We start from the raw sequence: 21,652 nt of genomic DNA, 5'->3' as shown, positions 1-21,652 counted from the left end.
AATTTGTGAAGTTAACATAAATTTGACACGTGAAAAGATTAAAAAAATAATAACATATCAGTATTATGTTAATTTTACATTGAAGTAATAATCAAAACGTCGTAACACAAGAAAAGTTCTACATTTTGACGCACAATTTTTTACTGTGTATTTTTCTCACCACATTTCTAGATTTTGATGAATCATCGCGACTGCGAAGAATCATCCTTCTCCCCTAGGAAAATTTCTTATCGCCGACCTATTATTTTTATTTTCACTTGGACACTGAAAAATTGCCCGCGTCTTTAGCGCTAACCGCGCTTTATCACACACACACACTCCTCGTCGAGGGACGGAGGGGCTAATTAAATCGCACACGACGGGAGAGGGTGCGTGGAGAAGAGTACATTAAGATAAATCTGCCACCATAATAACCGGCTGCGGGACTTAGAGATTGATCGACAATTAACGGCCGCGCGGCTGTTGCCCACTGACTTGCTCTCAATTGTGTTGTGCACATGTTCCCGGTTATCGCATTATACATGTGTATATGTTATTGTTTTTCCCGCGTGTTGAAATTGTGTTGAGAGCGCAGAAAAGTGGGGAGGGAGATGCACTCGTCCACGCACGTATATGTATATATTCTGTATGCATTGTATCTTGTGACGCTCGTCCCGCGTCTTATCTGAAAACTACAGAAAAACGGCGATAATACGAGAGAGAGAGAGAGAGAGAGAGGAGGGAAGAGCGCCGCTGTTCATAACAAATTTATTAATATTCTTCGTAGCTGTGGGGAGATATGTGACCGAAAAAAAAAGAGACGCTAATTAGTAGAAATTAATTAAATTAATATATAAATTTAATTTAATATCTCGTATTTTTTTAAGTTAATAGAAACACATGTGATCATGCGATCTTAAATTACCCAATGTGTTTGGAGAAAAAAAAAGATCATTTTACAATTGAAATATCAACACCACCATTGCACCATCAAACAAGCACTTTCAAGGAATAATTGATAACGAATAGATAAGCGCGTTACCACGAATTTTAATTCAATCTCTTAATACAATGAGACTATAATTCCCGGCGTATGACGCGAGCGACAATGTCTCTCATCATTACGTCTCTCCCGGATCAGTTACACCGAAAAAATTGTATTCTTGTTTTGAGGATATCCCACTTACTTTAAGTATATTTTATACTAAAATAGGCGCCAAGAAGAGTTTCTTATTTTAAGAGAAAAATTCTCTAAATATTGATAAGAATATTGATAAGAATATATACTGATTAGAATACAAAAAGCCTCTATAGAAAAACATATATATCTCACTATTGAAAAAGACTATATTCTTAAATTAAGAATATATTCTTAAAAATAAATTATTTAAAAAAAAAATTATTTAAATAAATTATTTAAAAAATAAATTATTTAAGAATATATTCTTAAATAAATATTAAGAATATATTCTTAAATAAAGAATATATTCTTTATTTCAGAAGAATATCATCTAAAATCTTTAAGAAGATTTTTTAAGTATAAAATCTACTTATAAGAATATAATTTTTTTGGTGTATCGTTTGTTGTCGTCTGTTTAACGTGTCATCACGCGACATCACGTACGGATAATAACAATTTTCTGATCCTTTTTTTTGTTTCTCGATAGATTGGCGAGAGGTCAACGTTGCATAGTCGACGACTCTTCGCCGCGGAAGGAAACCGATTGGAAGCGCTGGAGGCTCGACCGTAAACTTCCCCTTCTTCAGTGTGGGCAGTTGATGCGCGACGCGCACTCTGTAACGAAGACTCGAGCTGGGCGACACTCGAAGCTGACGAAGAAGAAGAAGAAGAAGAAGAGACTCTTGTACGTGCGCGACGCGAGGTGTTAGGATTCTATATTAGAACAGGAATTTTAAGTAAATCTTTTTTCTCTGTGCTCGTTTTAAACAACAGTATTTATTCTACATGCGAAAATATCTCCCCGAATAAGAGTGACTCGATTCATAGGACAAGATTTTCTATCGATTTGATCTTTGAACAAATCTAGGTCTGAAATCTGAATCTGAAATTTGATGTGGAGATTTCGGATTGTTGTAGAGCTCGGATTTATTTCCCGGAGACACACATACGTAGATAAGATAATATCTAGGAGAAGAAATTATGAAAATAGGTTTTTCTTAAACTGCCATTAATTAAAGTACAAAGTTAAGTGATAAAAAAAAAGAACTCATGTAAAATCGCAGAAGAATCAAACTCTTCTTGAATTTGCAACACGATCTTTCGTTGTTTGTTCATTCGACTCGTGTTTTATGTGTGTGTGCACTTATCTCTCTCCGGTCTCTTTCTTATCTATAATATATTTTCACATAATGTCCGACGTACGCTCGTTTTAATATTGTTTGATGTAACGGTGTTGTTAAGTTACATTATAAATGAGATTAGTGATCTTCCGGATCACGATATCAATTCGAAAAGGTCGCGTGCTCCTATCGTATCGTTGAACTATACCATGGCGCCAGAATAAAGCAGAAGGTCGCGATTACCGCTCTTCAGTATCATCGTGGCGGCCGCATTTCACGGAGGTGTTTAAGATCTGTTTTTATTGTTTCATTTTTCAGACTTGAGAGCGGCCGCGGATCTCAATCTCTTGTTTCGCAAACTCTGGCGAACTCTGACAAAACCTTGTTTGTTTCGATTGGAGCGACAACTGTTTGCTCGTCGTGTGTGTCTCAGCTGTTTTTTTTTTTGACAAAAGTTCACACTACCGGCAAAAAGATTTTGCCATTGTTCGCTATCGGATTGTTCCCATGTCTCTGGGAAACAATAACAAGCGTGTATAAAACGCTAGACAGCGGCACGAGAACAAGTCGGCAGATAAGGAACAACAACTGTCGGTGGTGGTAGATCAGGTCGTGTCACCATGCTGCTGTGGTGACGGTAGAGAGAATTGGCGAGTAGTGGTTGTGTCGAGTAGCGCTGACGACGCGACGGCGGCAGTGATGCCGAGAAGCCTGCGAAACCAGGATTGCTGCTCTTCTCCGTTGATCCGTGAAGCCTGCGAGCTTTCCGCGAAAGGCTACGAACCGGTGGTCGATCGCGGATGTACGTGGGGATGTTATGTAAGCCAAAACACATACACATTCTCTTCTTCTTCGATGAGACCGGGTATTTCCCGAATATCGCAGTCGGAAGAATCATGATCGGATAAAATCGAGCGAAGCAGTTGTGCTTTTCACGTGGATGTGACAACATCGAGGCGAGCGGCGCTCCGTCTCGATTTTGCGAAGCGTGTGTTTTCTTTTATTTGTACATCATGTGGCGCCAATTTGTCTGTTACAATGACGTAACGAAAAAACGTGTGATTTAATTTCTAAAGAACTCTCTTTGGTAAAATCCGTCCGGATTTTCAAGCTACGTACGACGGAGGTGCATAATAACAGGCCATGCATATCAAGAAACACCGGGTTGGTCAGCGCGACGACGTGAGGAATCTTGATCTTGCAGGTGATCAAGTTACCTGCTCGAAGGATGCGGAACAGCACGAGGACAGCACGGTATACGCATGGCTGAGTCTGGACGAGGTGGCGAGCTTCGGTGAGGAAGATGCGCAGCTGAAGACCGAGGATCCGGAAGAAGAGGACGAGAAGGAGGAAAGGAACTCAGGAATGTCTACAGCGTCAGTCAACAAGCTGCAAGTGCTGTGGGATTATTTTATTCACGCCGAACCCCAGAGTTACGAGGTACGACCAAGCTTTTTTGCTCAGCTTTCTCCGTTACGCTTCTTTTATTCTTCTTCATTGGTTTCAGTTTTTCTGAAAATTTTCTCTCCCTTGTTGTGCGCTCTGTTTGTTTTTCAATAAAAATGATTGTTGTTGTTATTGTTTTTAAAGGGACGCTTTTTTTTGCGCGTAGTACGTCGGTGCAATGTCGAGAAGAAATAGAATAAGTTATTATACGTGTCATGTTCAACACCAGAGCTACTTTGAAACCGTAATTGGATTGTTTCCGCGACGCTGCATCATGGCGGCTTACAAGAAGGGACGGATGCCTTACAAGTTATCTGTTACTTTGTTTGTCAATACTTCGCCTGTGCGTGGTAACTTCCTGCGCTGGTTATTATTATTTTCAACAACAAATTGATTGATTAGAAAAACAAAACAAATTTTGCAACGTTTTTCACATTTTGTCCAATAACATATTTTAGGCTTGTCAACAATATTTGCGCTAATTAGTTAATTAGAAAAGCTTCTGGGAAAAACTCCAAAATTAAAATAAACCGCGACGTCCATCGTGATTGAACGTGATTATAATATAAAATAAAATATAAAATTATATTATAAAATAAAATTATATTTTATTTTATTTTATACTTATAAAATATAAAGATACAATATAAAATTAAGAATTGAAAAAAACATTTTCGGGACGTTTCGATTGTTTGTTTCCATCTTCAGCCAATCTAAATAACAATAAAAAATTTTTTTTCAAGTTTCAATTTTATAAACCACGTTCAACGGTGGATTGCGACTTCGAGATTTATCTTGCTTTCGAATATTTGCGCCGCATACGCGAGCAAGAGATGTGGCGCGTATAAAGTGTGCGTGTAATTATAATATTCTAAGTTTAGTAATTATGTAAATTTGTGTTATGTTACTCATTATTCCGGTCGTGAATCACTTGTCTACGTGCTCGATCGCACGACCACATGACGCGATGACAACAATTTAACCCACGCTGTGAAAGCTACCACCGGACAAGTTCTATCTTCGTTGCCGAGTAATTAATTAAAGATTCAACAAGTGTTCCATATTCATGTAAAATTTTGCGACAAATTGCATCATGAGGCGACAACAACCGCGTAAGCCAATTTGCCGATTGCGTTTCGTCACTTTTCGATCGCCTAATCGTTGTTTTTTATGTTCGCTCGACGTTGATTACGGTATCGTATGTACATACATATGTACGTGCTCGACGATGCGAGAAAAATCTATCCTTGTCAACTCCGACAAATAAAGCGTCTCTTTCTCGCTCGTTACTTTTTTTATCTCGCGCGTTGGCTTCCTCTTTCTGGACCGCGATTTTTTGTTTTGTTTCTCAAAACAAAACGCGTTTCTTCCTATCGTAAATCTCGAGTTGTCCGACGTTCGCAGATTACGAATGTAATTAGGCTGCTAATTGTAAAATTTTTAACGAGCAACACATCGCGCGCGTCTCGACGCAAGCAAAAGTGTCGAGATGTTGTTCTCACTTTTGTTTGTTTTTTTTTTTAATCCCGATCTCTCGCTTCTGTTTCAGAAATCATCCTGGCTCGATATATTTCTTGCGGAATTACTCGCGCAGATTAACGAAGGCAAAGACGTAAAAGATGTTTTGTCTTTTTGGTAAGAAAACTCTCGTTGCGTTGTTTGTTAATCCGCGATTCATTTTTGCGCATTGATTTTTCTCAAGTCCGAGTTTACACAATATTTTACGGAGAAACTCATATATCCGATTACACGGTGCTCAGGTTTACACAGACTTGCTCCACGTCTTGTTGCCATCTCACGCGTGAACATTCGATCGCGCCGCTGCGGTTGCGGTGAATTACTTTTACGTCAGCTTAATTCAGTTCTTTGGTTTGTTGTACGTCTTTCCGCGTATCTTTGCCAAGAAAACATTTTTTGTTATTACCTTCATTGATTTAATTTTTTTTTTTTGTCACCTTTCTCCGTTCTCTTGTAATCCATTGTAATTATCTTTTGAAACACCTCAAGATATATTTTTCCTGTTCAGTGTAACAAATACCAAGCAACAATGTACCAGAATAGATACGTGCGCGCCGTAATACGTCGCGACTCGCACCTGATAACTCGACTACTGTGCGGAAAAACATGTTACATCGCGTGTGAACTTTTCTTTCAGCTCAATTGGCGGCGGCGGCGTGTCGACTCTCGTGGCCTGCGAGCTGCTCTCGGACGTGCATGAGCTGTGTGGGAAAAGAAACGACAACGTCGAGCTGGTCGGCCTGCGCAGATATTTGGTCCAGGATCGCGGTTGGCGTTATCTGGCGGTTCTGGATCTGCTGGGCGTACGCGGTCTGTCTTGCGGTCGCGAGCTGGTCGCGCTGTTGGTCGCTCTCTATCCGGTCGCGCTCCAAGAGAAGGCCGGTTTGTCCGGATTGCAAAAATCTCGCGGCGAGTTGCCCGCCAACGGCGGGTCGCCTACACGCAATCCGTACGTGAGGTTTCGCAGTAACGACGATACCGTCGACACGATTGACATTGTGCCGCGCGCGAGACGCAAGAGCGCCAAGGGTTCCGGTCGCAGGAGTTTCTCGCACGAGAGCAATGCGCCGCTGCGCAGAAGATATGCTCGCAAACACGTCAACACGGGAGCCGCAAAAGTTCACCAAAACTCCAATCACAAGCAGAAGAGAATCTTAGAAGCGCGGCGCAACATGCCCGATGACATGACAACCAGCGAGTCCGAGACACCGACGGATGGCGTCGACCCGGCGCGTTCCCTCACACTGAAGATCCGCCTGAATCCGATGGACTTCGAGTATTTCACGTCGATTGTCAGGAGCGACGAAGAGCAGAGGTGGCAGGCCGAACTTTACCAACTTCCGGCACGTCCTGTGAGAAAAACGCCGCGCGACTACATCGACGAGAGAATCCAAAACGTGCTGGGCGCCAGAATCAGCAACTTTGAGATCAGTTTGTTGATCATTCAGCTGCTCCAGGGTTTGCGCGATTATGACACACCTGCCGAACAAACGCCCGCTGTGCAAGTGCTGAAGTTTGCTGTGGACACTCTGTGGTCGCTGCAGCTGGACGGCAGCAATTTCAGCGTCAAAGAATGCGCCATTCTGAAAGCGTCAACCGCCAAGCTGATGCTGATGGCTCTGGAGCGAGCTTTGAGGGCCGACGAGCCCACCACGGCAGTGATTCACAACGGTTTGTTACCGATGACTCTGAGACTGTTGGAAGACGCCTGTAGCAAACCGGTGAACGTGTTGGAGCCGGAGGAAGGTTCGCTTTTGCAGGAGTTCATATTTGCCACTATCTACGGGATCGTCGCGTTTCTCTATTGTCTGTTGCATCAACGAGGAAGCAACATCGACAAGCTGTCGGATTTTCTCGAGCTGTTTCAGCTCTTCGTCGAGAGTCAGGACGGCAAGCTCGTCGAGAGAACTGTGTTCGCGATCGTCGACTTGCCCAGCGTCGATCCTGCGAAGTCGATAGTGCGCGCCAAGAAAATAATCGACATGATAGGCGCGCTTACCAGCGACCTGAAGCGTGTTCGCCACGATCTTTCTCACGTCTCTCAGTGCTGCAAGACCAAGCACAAGTCCTGCGTTAACGGCGCTCAGAATTATCATCACTCGAACACGCTGGGATCACCGTACTCCGAATCGACCGACAAACAAGCGTGCTGCATCTCCTCGCTGTTCATGACGCTCATAAGTTTGCTGAGGGAGTCTCATCTGTTCGCGAACGAGCTGAAAGTGAGACTGATCAACGTCATCACCGCAACGGGCACGTGCTGCTGTTTCCCGCCGAGGATAATCTTCTCGAACATCGTGGCCTTTCTCGGGAAACGCGACTCTCTCACCTACGCGTCGGTCGTGACGTTTCTCGAGCGTACAGTCTTCAAAGAACTGGGCGCTTATTCGATTACAAACGCGTGTCTGATCTGTGACCGACCGGTGGATTACTCGTGGGATTTCCTGGAAATGTACGTCGATTTGCTGAGCCCGAGCGACCCGACCCTCTGCTACACCGTCATGGCGCATCTGCTCAAAGTCACACCTAGTTCCCGCTTTCACGTCAGAGAGCAGCTTCTCTTCAAGGTCTTCTATCCGACTCTCCTGCGCGCCAAGGCGTGTTACGCGGCCGACAACGGCGACGTGACCGCCAAGTTCCTTCTGCAATCCTGCATATCCGTCACGTCGTGTTTAATCGTGAACGCGCAGATGTGCAACAAGTTTATGGAGATAAACGGACTGAGCGAGATACTGCCGTTGATGTCGGACGCGGCGTTCACCAAGTGCGTTTACGCTCTTCTCGAAGTCGCCGTGGCCATAGAAATTCGGAAGATGTGTCGCGAGGAATTGGAAATCGATGCGAACGACGTTCAGATGTCGGCTACGAAGTCCCTCTTTGAATCTCTCGATAAAGAAACGGACAAATTGCTGAGCAAATTGCTGTGTTCCGATAAATCGGAGATGCGGGAACAGGATGCGAATCAGCAAATCGAAACATTCGACGACAATCGGAAAGTCCAAGATTTGTCCGCGAAAATCGTCAGGAAAACGGTCGACGATGAGGAGCGCGCGCCAGCCTCGACGCAGCAGTCAAAAAGTGATATTCGTCGCGAGCAATCAGAGAACAAGACTGATACGATAGACGTCGTAGTAAGTTCGAACTCATTCGAGAATCTTCATACTCTTATAGAGCGAGTGTGCGTCAACGCGTCGTTCAAGAAGTTTAGCCTGTATCAGGCCAGCGCCGCGTGGAGGGCAGCCGCGGGTGTCGCGCTGTGCAGCCCGAAATTTCGCGCCGAACTGTCCGCGCATCCAATATCCAGGAAGTCGTTGGATTTGTTCAAGTTGTTAGCTGTGGGCATCGCCACGGACAGTATTGAAGGTAGTTGCAATATAACACGCGATAACATTTCGAGGAAACTTTATCATCAGCTCGCAGTAACGAACTTCTTAATTGCAATTTTCTCTAGATACCAGCAAACCGGCAAACAAACTCTTCGAGGCTCTGATTACATGTTGCCTGACGTCTCCGTCGTGTAAGTGTGTTGTTTGTGTATTACGAATGCGATTAAAATAAAGCGCGTAACGTACGCACGACGCCGATTACGTATGCATGCAATATCGCGCAGCTGCGGGATTACGGATTCGAAGAATGTATTTCGCGCTCATGTTTTGCTCGGCGAAAAAACAGTTCAGAGAGATTCGTAGATCGACATAGGCGACTGTGGCGAACACGTTTCGTTTTTTGAAATCTCGATTGCTCGTCGTACACGTCGTTCTTTTATTGAACGGAATTATTTTTTTCATTCACCGCGTCGAGAGTTGTTGTTTGATATTTGCGTTTTTTTTTTTTTTTTATCTTCATTGAAGCTATTCGCTTGTGTCACAAGTGTGTTCTGTGTGATGCAGATGACTGTGACGTGGTCATGGAACTGAGAAGGGTATTAATGAATGCCGGAATAACGCTCGGTCGTGGAATAGCTGTGATAGTGGACGCGATGTTGAAAGTCTCCATGCTAAAACCGGCGCAAGAAAACAGCGTACCGCCGCAACCGCGTCCCAGAGTAATTATTATGATGATTTTGTAACATCGTGTTTTTATTTATTCATTTTTTTTTTTTTTTAACGAGATTAAAAGACTTTTCGGTTGACTCTATCGATGTCAAGCTTGTTTTTTTTTATTTTTTACCTCGCAGTTGTCAACCGCAACGTTGGAGGTTCTGTCAGATTACGGCGCGGAGGACAGTAGTGGCGGTGAATACGTATCCGCTGACGACGGATACGAAGCGGACACCGAAGTGCCTGCAAAAAGTTCCAGTAGTAGCGCTCGTAAGAGAAGCAATCCACTCGGACCTGTGATCGAGCCGAGAGGTCACGCTCACGCTCATCCTGCTTTATGTTCCTTGGCGATAGATCTTTTGATACATTTCAGTGAACAGTAAGAGAACTTTCAAGAATATAGTTTTATATTTTTTATATATATAAAATAGATTTTATAATAAAGTGAAGAAATGAGGAGTCACCTATGGCTCTCTTTCAAAATTCAAGTATCAAATCAACTTATGGCTATGTAGAGCCTATGCAGGATGTTGTGCGGATAAATAATAAATCTTTATATGTTTCGAAACGTTTCGACTTTTATTTCAAACAAGTCTTGTCTGAACAGTCGATACTGTATCGACTCACAGTTTGTTCAGACAAGACTTGTTTAAGGTACTCGATTTTTATGATTGACCATTATTTCACATTCTAATGATAATTTTAAATAAGATTCGATTGATAAGGACTTGAAATAAAAGTCGAAACATTTCGAAACATATGAAGATTTATTATTTATCTGCACAACATCCTGCATAGGCTCTACATAAGTTGATTTGATACTTGAACTTAGATTTTATATTTATTTTTTTGTATATTTATTTTTTTTTATGTAGTTACAAAGTTGTTTTTTTTTTTTTTTTTTTACAGAGGTTTAGATTTAGAGAGAGGATCGATAATAACTGGCGGATTGCGAAGAGTCGCTGTTACTTGTCGAGAAAGTGCCTCAAGTTGTGCCGCTCTCGCGGCATCGGGAATGATCACGAAAATATTGAATGGCTTTAGAGACGTGTTTACCAAAAATGATCCTCATTATCAAGGTCAGTCTTAGCGCATTCATGCGACGAAAATATATGCGTGGTTTTTTTAATGTTGAATACAATGTTGGAATTTTTCAGATTTAAAACTTGCAGCGTTGGACGTGTTTACGTTGTTGGCGTCGCAATCGATTTCACCGACGGAGCTGATCACGTATTTGTCATTTTTCAAAGTGAAGAAACCACCGTTGTTATCGTTGTTGGGACCGCTGTATCACTTGGTGCTGGCGGCGCGACCTCAACCGAACTTCATTCTGTCGTTTCCCATGCAGTGCAATATAAAATCGTCGCTGAAAGTCCAGACGGAAGAGCACAAGAATCTGGAGAAAGCCGAGAATCTCGTAAACAATTTCCGAAAGAAGCATCTCGCTGCTGAGATTTGCAGCCCGTGGTCCGTGCACGCCGTGTGTTTGCCCGTCGGATCGGAACTCGCCTGGCCTGTGTGGTTGAACGGCTGTTCCGTTTCCATGTGGTTAAGAGTGGAAAGAGGATTGCCAATTGGTGGCCGCGCGACGGTCTATAACGCCTCGCAGTTGTTCAATTCGAACAGCGAGAGCCTGTCTGACTGGGATATTCTTTCTGACAATTGGAGTCGAGAAGGTTGGCGGAGAAAATTCTTATATTCATTCTATAAATTCAAATATTTCATTTGAAATAGTGACGAAAAAATTCAAATCTGATTTTTTTCTGATTATAGTTGCGGCAGGTTCCACGTCGCCACCCGCGCCAACGTCAATATTACATTTGATGTCCATTGGCTTCGAATCTTTGGTTCTAGAATCTTGGCTCGATCTGAAATCAAGTAATAGTCTAGTCTTACGTCTTATTTGTAAACTCTTGAAAATGAAACTTCGCACTGATGTTGATTTTGTTCGTTTATCAGATAAACTAATTTTACGACTCACTCGTCCGGACGATAAGACAAATCGCACGATTTCTGAGACAACGATAAACGGTATACTCTCATCGGGACAATGGCATCACTTGACATTGAACTTTAAAGATACTGTCTTAAACAAACGCAGTGCCGTGATCGAAGTTACGCTCTGGGTGGACGGTTGGCGGGAAGTCAATACTCAATTACCGTTTGACGGTTTACTGGTGAGAAAACCTGGTACTACGTGTATTTTGTTAGGTCAAATCGGGTCGAGCAGTATTGGCGCATGGTACCTCGGGAATTTAATGGTCTTTAGGTACATTGTTTTGGTATTCAACGTCAAAGTCACGTAATTCTCGTGCGACGTAATCGAATGTGCATCTAAATTTAATTTCCAGGTGTCCGGTGTTCACGCAAGAGCGTGCGTTGTATCTGGCAAGTTTCGGACCGAATTACACCAACTTGGCGGATTGTGTTTTGGATATAGTGAGACCAGATTTCGCGCCTCTCATTACATCTGGCGCACTGAATGGTGTTCGTGAAGTAAAATATGGTCAGCAATGTTATCCACATAGATGATTTAATATAGATAATTTTTTTTTCATTAAATAATTGATGTTTCCATGAACTTTGATAATTTAATCGTAACTTTCACGCTCTGTAGAAAGCGGCAAATTCGATGCAAACCGGCGAAAATCTTACGGCGGCACTTATTTGAGACGTCCCGTCGAAACTGTGATGTCGGAGTCGCAAATCGACTGGGACGCCGTCATGTACGCGACGAACTCGCATCTCAGCGAGTTGCAAGATAATTTGCTTCTGAGTTACGAAGCGCAAAATCCTAACATCGTGCACTTATATCCCCAAGCTATGGCCAACTCCGCTGGTGAGCGATGTGTCAACTGTATTAACATTTTTACTGGACTTTTGATTATATGTTGATCGTACATCTCGTGAAATATTTTTGCAGCTGTTATAAGAAATATCTTTCCGGGCCAATCAGGTTTTAGAGTCGTCTCAGTACCGGAGCACAGGGTGTCGCAGCAACCACCTCTGTCGATACCCTCGATTGTGTCTGCTCGATTAGGCAGTCAGCAATACCGCGGACTTATACCGTCCGCGATTTTGACGGGCGGTGTGCCGGTATTTTTGTATCTTTTCGCCAGAGTAAGTTTAGTTTTTTAATTTTTTATGATTGTTTTGTGTTTTATTTATTTTTATGTTTCAAACTTTTTTGCTAACTATTCTGTGTAATATAATGAAATATATAAATAATAATTTTAAATAAAATTTTAACTTGTATAATAATAATATTTATGTATAATTTATATAAATTTAAATATTATTTAAAATATAATTAAAACACGTGCTAAAACTTTTATAAATATTTAGGTGGTCGAATTGAATTCTACTGAGGAAGAGCAAGCTCTGGCTCTCTCCACAGTCCTGCATCTTGTTCGTAGTGATTCAGAACTTCTGAATCAGTACCGAGCGGACAACGGGACGTCGTTGATTCTGCGTGTTCTGGAATCTTCACGATGTCACGCGGGCAGACATATTCTGCAGGCGATGCTGGATGCAGCGTGCGACAGTCCGACCATCGTCGTGGACGTCAACAGCAGCAATCACTCGATCTCGCAAAATTGCGAGGCTGTTATCACAGACCCGGAGTTGATCAAGGCCGCGCTTAGCACTTGGAGAGCCTGGGCGAAACACGACACGTTGAGTTTGCTGTTGCAAGCACTGTTGTTCCTGCTTCGGGATCAACACTCGCAACGCGAATTCAACGCGTCTCAATTGAACAGGGTCGGTATCGTGAACACGATCCTTACTATGTGCAAGGTAAGTGAAATACACTTTCACAGAAACGCTGTACAAACCGATGTACGTGTACTTCATATCGTTACAATTTTGTCCTTTCGTAGGAACACTTTATGTACGAGTTAAATGACGAAGTAAATGCCATGTTGGATTCGAATATCGCGACCGCTATAGTGGAGCTGATACGTGCCTTAATGGGCGCGCCGCCGGAGCTTTCACATTTAATCGCCATCACCGATTACCTCGTTCTCGTTCATCAGGCTTCGGACACGTACATCACTCATTTGCGACACAACATGTACTTCATGTTGCCGCCGCTCAAAGAGAGAAAAACGAGTCTGACAAAACCAAACGATAACATGATCATCATTTCCTCTGACGACTCGTCGGGCGTAGTCGTGGAAAGTGACAAGTTGAGCAAAGCGCTAACGAACGAGCAGGTGCGACGTTTGCGCGTTTTCTGTTACAAAGTATTTTTATTCAGTAAATTAGAATAGAGAGACGTTACGTTCGTTTTTTTTTTCAGATTCAAAAAACTCGAAGTCCCAAGAAGAAGGATCGCAAAACTGCGTCGTCGGAGAAGGATGTCAGCGGCGAAGATTCCGGGATTTCGGCTAGCGACGGATCTTCTCTTCAAAGTAACGTACGTAATCGAGAGTAGATCCGATTTCTTTCAGATGATTAAATTGATTCGATCATCGCACAGGGAAAACAGTCAACTTACGCGAATGTCAAACGAGCCTGCCAAGGTTTGGTCTGCGAGGGATTGCTGCTGTTACTTAGAGATGCGGTGAGAGTCCTGCCCGACTGTGAAGTTGGATCAATGCTGAAGCACGTTTTGAGAGCCGAACTGCTGTTGGTCTTGGCCAATGACCCCGACGTCCGAGTACGCACGGCATTGATCAAGGTAAACAATTCTCTAACGTCACGTATTGCACAATTCTTATCACAGAGGAAGAGCGAAATGTCTCATCGCTGCCTCGTGATATCCTATAGGTGATACAAGCCTATCTGCAACGTGCCAGCGACGAAGAAGTCAACAAGTTCATAAAGCAGAAGTACTTCATGCATCTGGGAAATCAAATAGCTCTGTATCCCGGAAGCGAATCGTTAACTGTCGCTTTGGAGAACCTGGTCCTGCGAGGTCCGACTCTGGCGGCAATGCCGCCGTTAATGGCGATGGTCGCGAAGAGTGCAAACTCCGATCCGAACGTGGCCAGATCAATAGTGTCGTTTATAAACGAAATAATTGCGAAGGTAAAGTACGGCAAAAAATGAATGTTCTTTGATCATCAAAACGTTAAAAGCACCACGAGCAAATTAAATTTTTGTCACCTTAGAACACAAACGCACTGAAGGAGCTTCTGGAACAAGGTTTGATCGAGTCTTTGGCACAGGCTCTGGTCGGGGCTGCGAGCAAAGCGAGCTCAACGTCCCTTCATCGTGACATTCACGTGTTGTTAGTGGCGATCGCTTCCAAGCTTCTCGAATTGCCGGGTAGTCATCAGATGCAAGCGTTATTGGATCTGCACGTGATACTCGATTACACGGAACTTTCGGAGAAGCTGCAAAGTTGCGCAAGCGCAACTTGCGTAGTCATACGAGACGCTCAGGTTGCGTTGTTTGATGGAGAGTTGGACGTTCTCGCGACTAAGATGTCGAACCCTTCGGGATTCCGTTTACGCAGCACAGCTTCTTATTTAGCTTCGGCATCTCATTTTACGTCAGGTAATCGCGTTATATTTTAAAAACAAGCTCTCGGTCATGTGTTTTACTCACAAACAAAAAAAAAAAAATTCCAGGTCTTACAACTTCAAGCGAGCAAAGCGATCGCGGATCTCGCTCGTCCAGTTACACGAACTTGCAACCGAATTTATCGACGGTACTGCGTGAACCCAGCAAAGGAGAGCTAAACGATCGTTTTTACAACATCGTGACACGCGCGGTCGAATTTATAACGACCGCCGACACGCCGCCGTCCGTCAACGAATTGCACTTAACAAGAAGATTGTTTTCTATTCTCTTGCACAGTTTATGCACTCCGTTGGAAAAGAAAAACAACTGGAGCAGCACGTGGCTCGCATCTGTGAAACCAGCTTTGAGAAAGAATACGGCTAGGATTATGGTGTGGTTGCTGGAACCGCATCAGAGTATCAACACGAGAGTGTACGCCGTTAGATCTGTAATGGAAGAGCCGAGAGCTCGCGAAATTCTGTCGTGCATTTTGGAAGTTCATCCGCAGGTACATTTCGCATTTTAATTAATCAACTGAAATTTATCATATTTTATTTATTTTATTGTAACATTTTTTTATTTGTTGTATTTATTATAAAATTTGTATTTTACATTAAAATTTACATGATAAAAACGTATATTATTTGCAATATCCCCAGATGGAGCAAAAATTTACTGTGTTCTTCTGGGATTTGTTACAAAAACGGGACGAGATGCCAAGTGCCGACGCGAGAATTTGCGCGGAATTCAGAGAGGCTCTGCGTATATGGAACATCGCCAAAGGACTGGAACAAGCTAACTCAGAAGCGTGGAACGACGAGTTGGCTCTGTTACGTCGAGATTTCTCTTTGGAATGTGACGTTAGCATAAAAAATTATCCCGAACTTCTAAGGTAAACACATGTCGTGTTTCTTTCTCAGATGCTGATTTATGTATTTTATATTGAGGAAATTAACGACGTAATTTTATGTCAGAATCAGCAGGAGATTCGACACGCTGGCGAAACAATTGGTCGAAAGCGCCATGGCTATAACGCGTTCGGTTGTCGAGGAACAAAATCAAGAGCGAAAAGTGTTGATGGAGCAGTTGAAGCACACACGAGCGCTGGAGGCCCAGGCGGTGGCCAGATGGAGAGACATAGCCAAACGATTAACACACGAGCGGGCGCCCTGGCATTTTCCCGAGAGCTATCCGAAAAATTGGGAGCTGGACCCGACCGAAGGCCCCGGGAGAGTCAGAATAAGACTCCAAAGGTGTCACTTGAAGATCGACAAGAGATTCTTCTTGCCTGAATATCAAAATAGATTGGGTTCGTGGAGACAAACATTTTATATCAAAAATATAATGAAAAGTAAATCTCTCTCCATAAGCTACACTTCCTAATTTTTTTAAATTAAAACTTTTATGTTCTTACAGCACCGTTCAACATCGAAATGCCGTTGTCGTATTTATTTGTCAGTGCTCGTGAAGATGCCAACGCCGCGGCGTTAATCGAACGGTTACACACGAGCGAGAAAATACGCAAAATGTCTCAGGCGAAAGTCGTCACACCCAGAGCCGAATTGGCCGGCGAAGTTCTCATCGGCGAGACGTGCGTGTATTTCGTTCCGGACAATCCAGATATGCCGTTACATACGGACGTGAGTGACTTGTCTCATCTTGATCTAATTCCGCGATCTAATAAATCAACTCGGAATGGTCTTCAATCATCATCGTCAATTGCAGATAGCACTGGGTGGTTTCGATTTGGCTGTGGCCGGTGGTACCGCCTGGCGTCTTGAGGATATTCGCGAACTGTACAAAAGGAGATACCAACTAAAAGAGATAGCGATCGAGATCTTTCTCATTACCGGCAAGACGTATTTATTGGCGTTTAACTCGTCCAAGGAAAGAGACGAGTTTGAGGCCGAACTGTCCGCCTGCAATTTGCCCAGGCGCGTACCCGGTGACGATTTGGGAGAGGCTCTGGCCTTGTGGAGAAGCGGCGCGCTCACTAACTGGGAATACATAACTCGCTTGAACAAACTGGCAGGTCGCTCGTACAACGATCTGATGCAGTATCCCGTGTTTCCGTTTGTTCTGGCGGACTACGTTAGCGAAAAGATCGATCTGAAAAACTACAAGATTTATCGGTAAATTTCGAACAACTCATACGAGCGGATAATTCTTATGTGAAAATATAAATATGTACACGTGTGTGTGTGTGTATATTTTGCAGAAACTTCAAACGTCCGATGGCTGTGCAGGACAAAAAGAACGAGCAGCACTACATAGACAATTACAATGTAAGCAATTTAAAGCGGAAAAAAATATTAAATGTTGTTACAGAGAGATTCTTTAAGTAATAAAATATTTTCATGTAGTACCTGAAGCAAACCTTGAAAGAGGGATTGAATCTGATCGCCTTAAATCAAGGACCATTCCATTACGGGTCTCATTATAGCAATTCCGGAACCGTGTTACATTTCCTGGTACGACTTCCACCGTTCACCAGCATGTTTCTGTCCTATCAAGGTAATAGAGAAAAGACTGTTCTTCTACAATAATTTATTTTTCATCGACATCTCGATTTTTATTGCACTAGAAAATCTGCGCTTTGTTTTTAGATAATAATTTTGATATTCCTGACCGAACGTTCCACGCGTTAGCGACAACATGGAGATTAACTAGTTGCGACTCGACAACAGACGTGAAGGAACTGATACCGGAATTCTTTTATTTGCCGGAATTTTTGTTGAACTCCGAAGGTAGATCAGACTAGAATGCATACATTGATTCCGAAAAGAGAAACAAATGCGCGTGTAAACTATGTTGCAACTGATGTTTGTTACAGGTTTTAATTTTGGCCTCAGACAAAATGGCAACAGAGTCGGAGACGTCGAATTGCCGAAGTGGTGCGGCGGCGACGCGCGCATCTTCATACTGGTGCACAGAGCCGCGCTGGAATCGGATATCACGAGAGTGTTACTGCCCTATTGGATCGACCTGGTCTTCGGATTCAGACAGAGAGGAAGAGCGGCCGTAGAGGCTATAAATGTTTTCCATCCTGCTGTACGTTGTCTTTGCGCTGCGTCGCGTTGAACAAACAAAGTATATTTGTTAATAATTTACACTCGTTTTTTTTTTTTATAGACTTATTACGGATTCGACGTGGAGCAAATAGCCGACCCGTTGGAACGTCAGGCTTGGGAAACCATGGTGCGAACTTACGGCCAAACGCCCGCACAGTTGTTCAAAGCTGCTCATCCGTTGGTTCACAATCTCGACGCAGACGCGTTTCGCAACCAAACGCCTCAGGTTATCGAGGGAATCAATGGTAATGCGAATAAAAAATAATATAAATATTACGTGAGAGAGGGTTTTTCATTTAAATACAATATATTGAATAAATATACCGCGCAGGTATAAAGTGGGGAAATTACGTGGGCGCGCCTGGCAACGACGCTTTTCAGTGCTGGAAGGAGAAGCACAGAACCCCGTTAGCTTCACTGGTTCCTCTGACAACCGGTGACGTTTTCGGCTTACCTGCTCATTCCGCGCTTCTACTGGGATACACCAAAGAGAAAGGTTGTTGATTTATATCGCGATTATTGCGCATTAAATCGCGTCCCGAAGCTTCGGAGATATAAATACGAATTTAAGCCTCTTACGTTGTCAGGTGGCAGCATGTTGAGCGGTATGTCTGTGTTGGGTGCTGCGTTAGCTTTATGGAGCGGAACAGACGGAATCGTTAGATTAAAATGTAAGAAGGAACAACCCCCAAGGCCTTTAATTAAATCGCCAGGTCTTGATCCCGTAAGTATCTTAGCGCGTATATTGTAAATAAGACAAGATTAAAAACGAAACGTACAACACATCGATGATGTTGAAAATATTGAGATTATATGATATCGTTACAGTTATTTTATTTCTTTAAAAAAAAAAAATACAAATAAAAAATACATAACGTCTAATTGTTAGATCACAACACTGGGATCTGCTCCCGATTGCGGACAACTTTGGACCGGGCATTTGTCAGGCAGAATCACGGTGCACACTTACACCATCGAGGCTACGGGCAAATTCAAATTCAATTCGGCATCCGCGACGGTGCTTTTGGCTCATAGAAGTCGCGTGACAGCGATATCTCTGTCGCGAGCATTTAGCATTGTCTGCTCGGGCGACAGCAGCGGCGTCATTGTTATTTGGGATTTGAACAGGTAACGTACAAAATAAAACGATATAAAAATGATAAAGTTTGATGATGAATTTTATTTAACTAGTTCTCTTTCTTTACACTGTTTTTCTAAATATTTATATATTTTGAAACAGTTTGACGTATGTGAGATCAATAGTCAACGATCAAGGTTATCCCGTACACCATTTGTGCATCAGCGAGACACTCGGAGATATAGCAATTAATTGCGACATTCCCAAGTCGGAGAGCAACGCGATTGCCGATCAATCCGAGTTGAGAGTTTACACCATAAATGCGAGAGCGGTGGGCGCTGTTTTATCTAGAAGACGTATAACGGCTCTTTGTTATAGCAACGCGCCGGAAGGTGTTTCTGTCAATGTTATTGCAACTGGTTTAGATAACGGAATAATAAGGTACGTTAAAAAATATTCATTACATGTATAAAAACAAATGATCAAAACAAAAACGTCTTTGAAACGCAGGCTATGGAGCAGTTGGGACCTACGATTGGTTCGAGAAATAACAAGTAACGTGAAAGATTGCGGTGCAATAATTGCCGTCGCGTGGTCTTTGGATCAGCATCATTTGTACGCAGTTACGGACGATTCTACTATTCTCATATGGGAAGGATCTAAGCGCCTTAGCCACGGCACCCCGAAGTTTGTTAACTTAACGTCGTTCTGATCTGTGTACACGTACGAATTGTCGTTCGATGAATTGTGATGATTGTTTTTCTGCGCTCGTTACTTTAGATTTGTTTTAATGTTAATTAACGATTATTTACACACACACACGCGAATCTATTTTACTCTCAATCGTAATCATGACATGTATTGAGGACAAAGCGAACAATTGTATTTAAAGTATTATTATTTTTTTTTTTTTTTGTATCTCGAGATTCTCTTCCAACGTAATAATAATTGTATATTCCTAATTAATGTATACGAGTTGCTATATTTTTATATATACTTTTATATCGTAAAATGCATATTGTGTTTTTCCATGCGAATCATGTCACTAATTTATATAAGCGTAAAGTTTTTTTTTATATAAAGTAACACATTGCAATATAACAAAGATATACGTAAAAATTGCACTCATTTCTCAATTCTTTGCTCAGTTACTCCTGTGACATGTGTGTTTGTATGTAACAATATGTGTATATTAAATAAAATATATACTACACGTAAAATACTTACTTAGCGTGTCTCTCTCATTTGGACACAGACGTGGAAAATTACTTACTTTAAATCTCGTTCAGACAGGGCTCGGTTATCTCGAATATCGGATAGAATTTCGTTGTTCTTCTTGCGATCATAGCCGCGGTGTCTCCGCTCGAGTTCAGTATAGAGAAATCTGTGTCCGGATGCAACAGAAAGAGTTGAAGAGCGGGAGAATTGTGAGAACTGGCGCAGAGTAGATGCAAAGGTGTTTGATCCCCTTTGCTCCTGGCGTTTACGTCCGCGCCGCACGAGATCAAAGTCAGGGCGCATTCCACATTGTTCCAGCAACACGCGGAATGTAGAGGTTGCCACTCGTCCTGAGTCTTAGCGTCCAGCCTTGCTCCCATTTCCAGCAAATACTAGCAAGAAACAAAATACCATCACTGTATGTAATTCTCAGATAACATTTCTCGCGTGCAAGATTTGCGCGCGTTAAATATCTAATATGTGTATCCAATATACCAACAAGTAACGCACAAATTGCTGACACATTTACAAGTTATTACAAAGTTATTACAAAGTTATTTACATATAACAAGTTATTTACTCTCAATTTGACAGTGTATTACACACTCAGGATGAATGAGTCGTTCTTGTGTGTGGTGACTGGATATTCACGTAACAAAATGCTGTCTAGATTTACTGATTATATGCTGTTCATATGACGACGCACCGGGATACGATTTTGCTCACAAAATGTTATCTGGCTTGTTTTTTTTTTTTTCTTAAGAATACAAGAAGACAAAAGGAGAATCCTTTCCAAAATTACCTCTACCACTTTTACATTATCGGCGTAGCAAGCTCTATGAAGGGGAGTGTAGCCGTCTTTGTCAGTGCACTTCAGTAGAAGACGATTTTTGCTCAACAAAGTCTTAACTTTTTCCAGATTTCCCTCCTCAGCGGCACTTAGCATGGCTTTCTCATCCGGTTCTGGAAGAGAAACGCAACAACTTAACAAACTACTTGTTACGAACTACAGAGTATATTTCTTAGATATTTAACATCGCAGACGCTATTTCTGTTACTTGATTTTGTTTCGCAAGCGCAATTAATAGTTCAAACTCGGAGCAGGACTCGTCTTGTCAGAATCCTAACCTTTCGCGTTACGCTCCGCTTCCACGCCGTCATCGTCGTCCTCCCAGGCGCTCACTTGCATGCGTTCGTTGCGTGGAGTGTTCATCATTTTGTCTCGTATTTCCTCCAGATCCTGCAGCACGTCGTCGTTTTCCTCGTCCGACGACATTTTTATTGCGATTTAAATCAGTTTCGGATCTTTGTCAACAAACGTCGGAACGACTGCGCGCTTTGCAAAAAAATGTACACACAATATCCGCTCGCTCACGTGTCGCGCGTTGAGAACCAGACACAAACATAGAGACGATCTAAAATCAATATGGCAATAACGAACAAGGATCAACAAAAACGGTGAAGGCCTTTAACTATCGGAAAAAAAAAAAAAA

The 21,652-nt window shown here is 42.6% G+C and overlaps 2 protein-coding genes across 6 annotated transcripts in view; one reads left to right on the top strand and one right to left on the bottom strand.

Annotated features, from left to right (window-relative positions):
* LOC109853618 (lysosomal-trafficking regulator) overlaps positions 1–20,208 on the top strand; it is a 22,033-nt gene extending 1,825 nt beyond the window's left edge. Inside the window, exons 2-36 of one of the 5 annotated variants that reach the window (XM_020425910.1) lie at positions 1,647–1,844; positions 2,599–3,720; positions 5,276–5,361; positions 5,882–8,607; positions 8,696–8,761; positions 9,135–9,289; positions 9,422–9,663; positions 10,194–10,363; positions 10,442–10,960; positions 11,058–11,162; positions 11,244–11,553; positions 11,636–11,790; positions 11,902–12,123; positions 12,208–12,404; positions 12,630–13,079; positions 13,163–13,498; positions 13,585–13,701; positions 13,765–13,965; positions 14,055–14,315; positions 14,399–14,786; positions 14,861–15,300; positions 15,452–15,684; positions 15,767–16,101; positions 16,209–16,432; positions 16,518–16,924; positions 17,011–17,077; positions 17,156–17,306; positions 17,399–17,539; positions 17,626–17,843; positions 17,925–18,108; positions 18,195–18,359; positions 18,451–18,587; positions 18,753–18,991; positions 19,104–19,382; positions 19,452–20,208. In XM_020425910.1, the coding sequence (XP_020281499.1) occupies positions 3,424–3,720; positions 5,276–5,361; positions 5,882–8,607; positions 8,696–8,761; positions 9,135–9,289; positions 9,422–9,663; positions 10,194–10,363; positions 10,442–10,960; positions 11,058–11,162; positions 11,244–11,553; positions 11,636–11,790; positions 11,902–12,123; positions 12,208–12,404; positions 12,630–13,079; positions 13,163–13,498; positions 13,585–13,701; positions 13,765–13,965; positions 14,055–14,315; positions 14,399–14,786; positions 14,861–15,300; positions 15,452–15,684; positions 15,767–16,101; positions 16,209–16,432; positions 16,518–16,924; positions 17,011–17,077; positions 17,156–17,306; positions 17,399–17,539; positions 17,626–17,843; positions 17,925–18,108; positions 18,195–18,359; positions 18,451–18,587; positions 18,753–18,991; positions 19,104–19,382; positions 19,452–19,653 (10,425 nt within the window). In that variant the 5' untranslated portion in view covers positions 1,647–1,844; positions 2,599–3,423 and the 3' untranslated portion in view covers positions 19,654–20,208. Of the gene's footprint in view, positions 1–1,646; positions 3,721–5,275; positions 5,362–5,881; positions 8,608–8,695; positions 8,762–9,134; positions 9,290–9,421; positions 9,664–10,193; positions 10,364–10,441; positions 10,961–11,057; positions 11,163–11,243; positions 11,554–11,635; positions 11,791–11,901; positions 12,124–12,207; positions 12,405–12,629; positions 13,080–13,162; positions 13,499–13,584; positions 13,702–13,764; positions 13,966–14,054; positions 14,316–14,398; positions 14,787–14,860; positions 15,301–15,451; positions 15,685–15,766; positions 16,102–16,208; positions 16,433–16,517; positions 16,925–17,010; positions 17,078–17,155; positions 17,307–17,398; positions 17,540–17,625; positions 17,844–17,924; positions 18,109–18,194; positions 18,360–18,450; positions 18,588–18,752; positions 18,992–19,103; positions 19,383–19,451 lie in introns of all 5 variants that reach the window. The other 4 variants (XM_020425909.1, XM_020425912.1, XM_020425913.1 and 1 more) reach the window with 4 other exon arrangements.
* LOC109853627 (ankyrin repeat domain-containing protein 49-like) lies at positions 19,314–21,524 on the bottom strand. Its single transcript, XM_020425929.1, has 4 exons — positions 21,288–21,524; positions 20,962–21,122; positions 20,215–20,551; positions 19,314–19,339 (listed from the first exon to the last, which is right to left on the bottom strand). Exons 1-3 carry the CDS (start codon positions 21,433–21,435, stop codon positions 20,216–20,218), a joined length of 645 nt encoding a protein of 214 aa, XP_020281518.1. The 5' UTR covers positions 21,436–21,524; the 3' UTR covers positions 19,314–19,339; position 20,215.
* Positions 21,525–21,652: the final 128 nt, after the last annotated feature.

Source organism: Pseudomyrmex gracilis, unplaced genomic scaffold (assembly GCF_002006095.1).
Source record: "Pseudomyrmex gracilis isolate BER0280 unplaced genomic scaffold, ASM200609v1 scaffold_51, whole genome shotgun sequence".
NCBI lineage: Eukaryota > Metazoa > Arthropoda > Insecta > Hymenoptera > Formicidae > Pseudomyrmex > Pseudomyrmex gracilis.
This window is presented reverse-complemented; position numbering and strand designations above follow the sequence as displayed.

Excerpts from the sequence above, each read along its gene's own strand:
- LOC109853627 (XM_020425929.1), bottom strand. The coding sequence starts at position 21,435 with ATGTCGTCGGACGAGGAAAACGACGACGTGCTGCAGGATCTGGAGGAA. Across the intron at positions 21,123-21,287 it reads AGCGGAGCGTAACGCGAAAG|AACCGGATGAGAAAGCCATG; the intron begins GTTAGGATTCTG and ends TTTCTCTTCCAG. Across the intron at positions 20,552-20,961 it reads ATAATGTAAAAGTGGTAGAG|TATTTGCTGGAAATGGGAGC; the intron begins GTAATTTTGGAA and ends GTTTCTTGCTAG.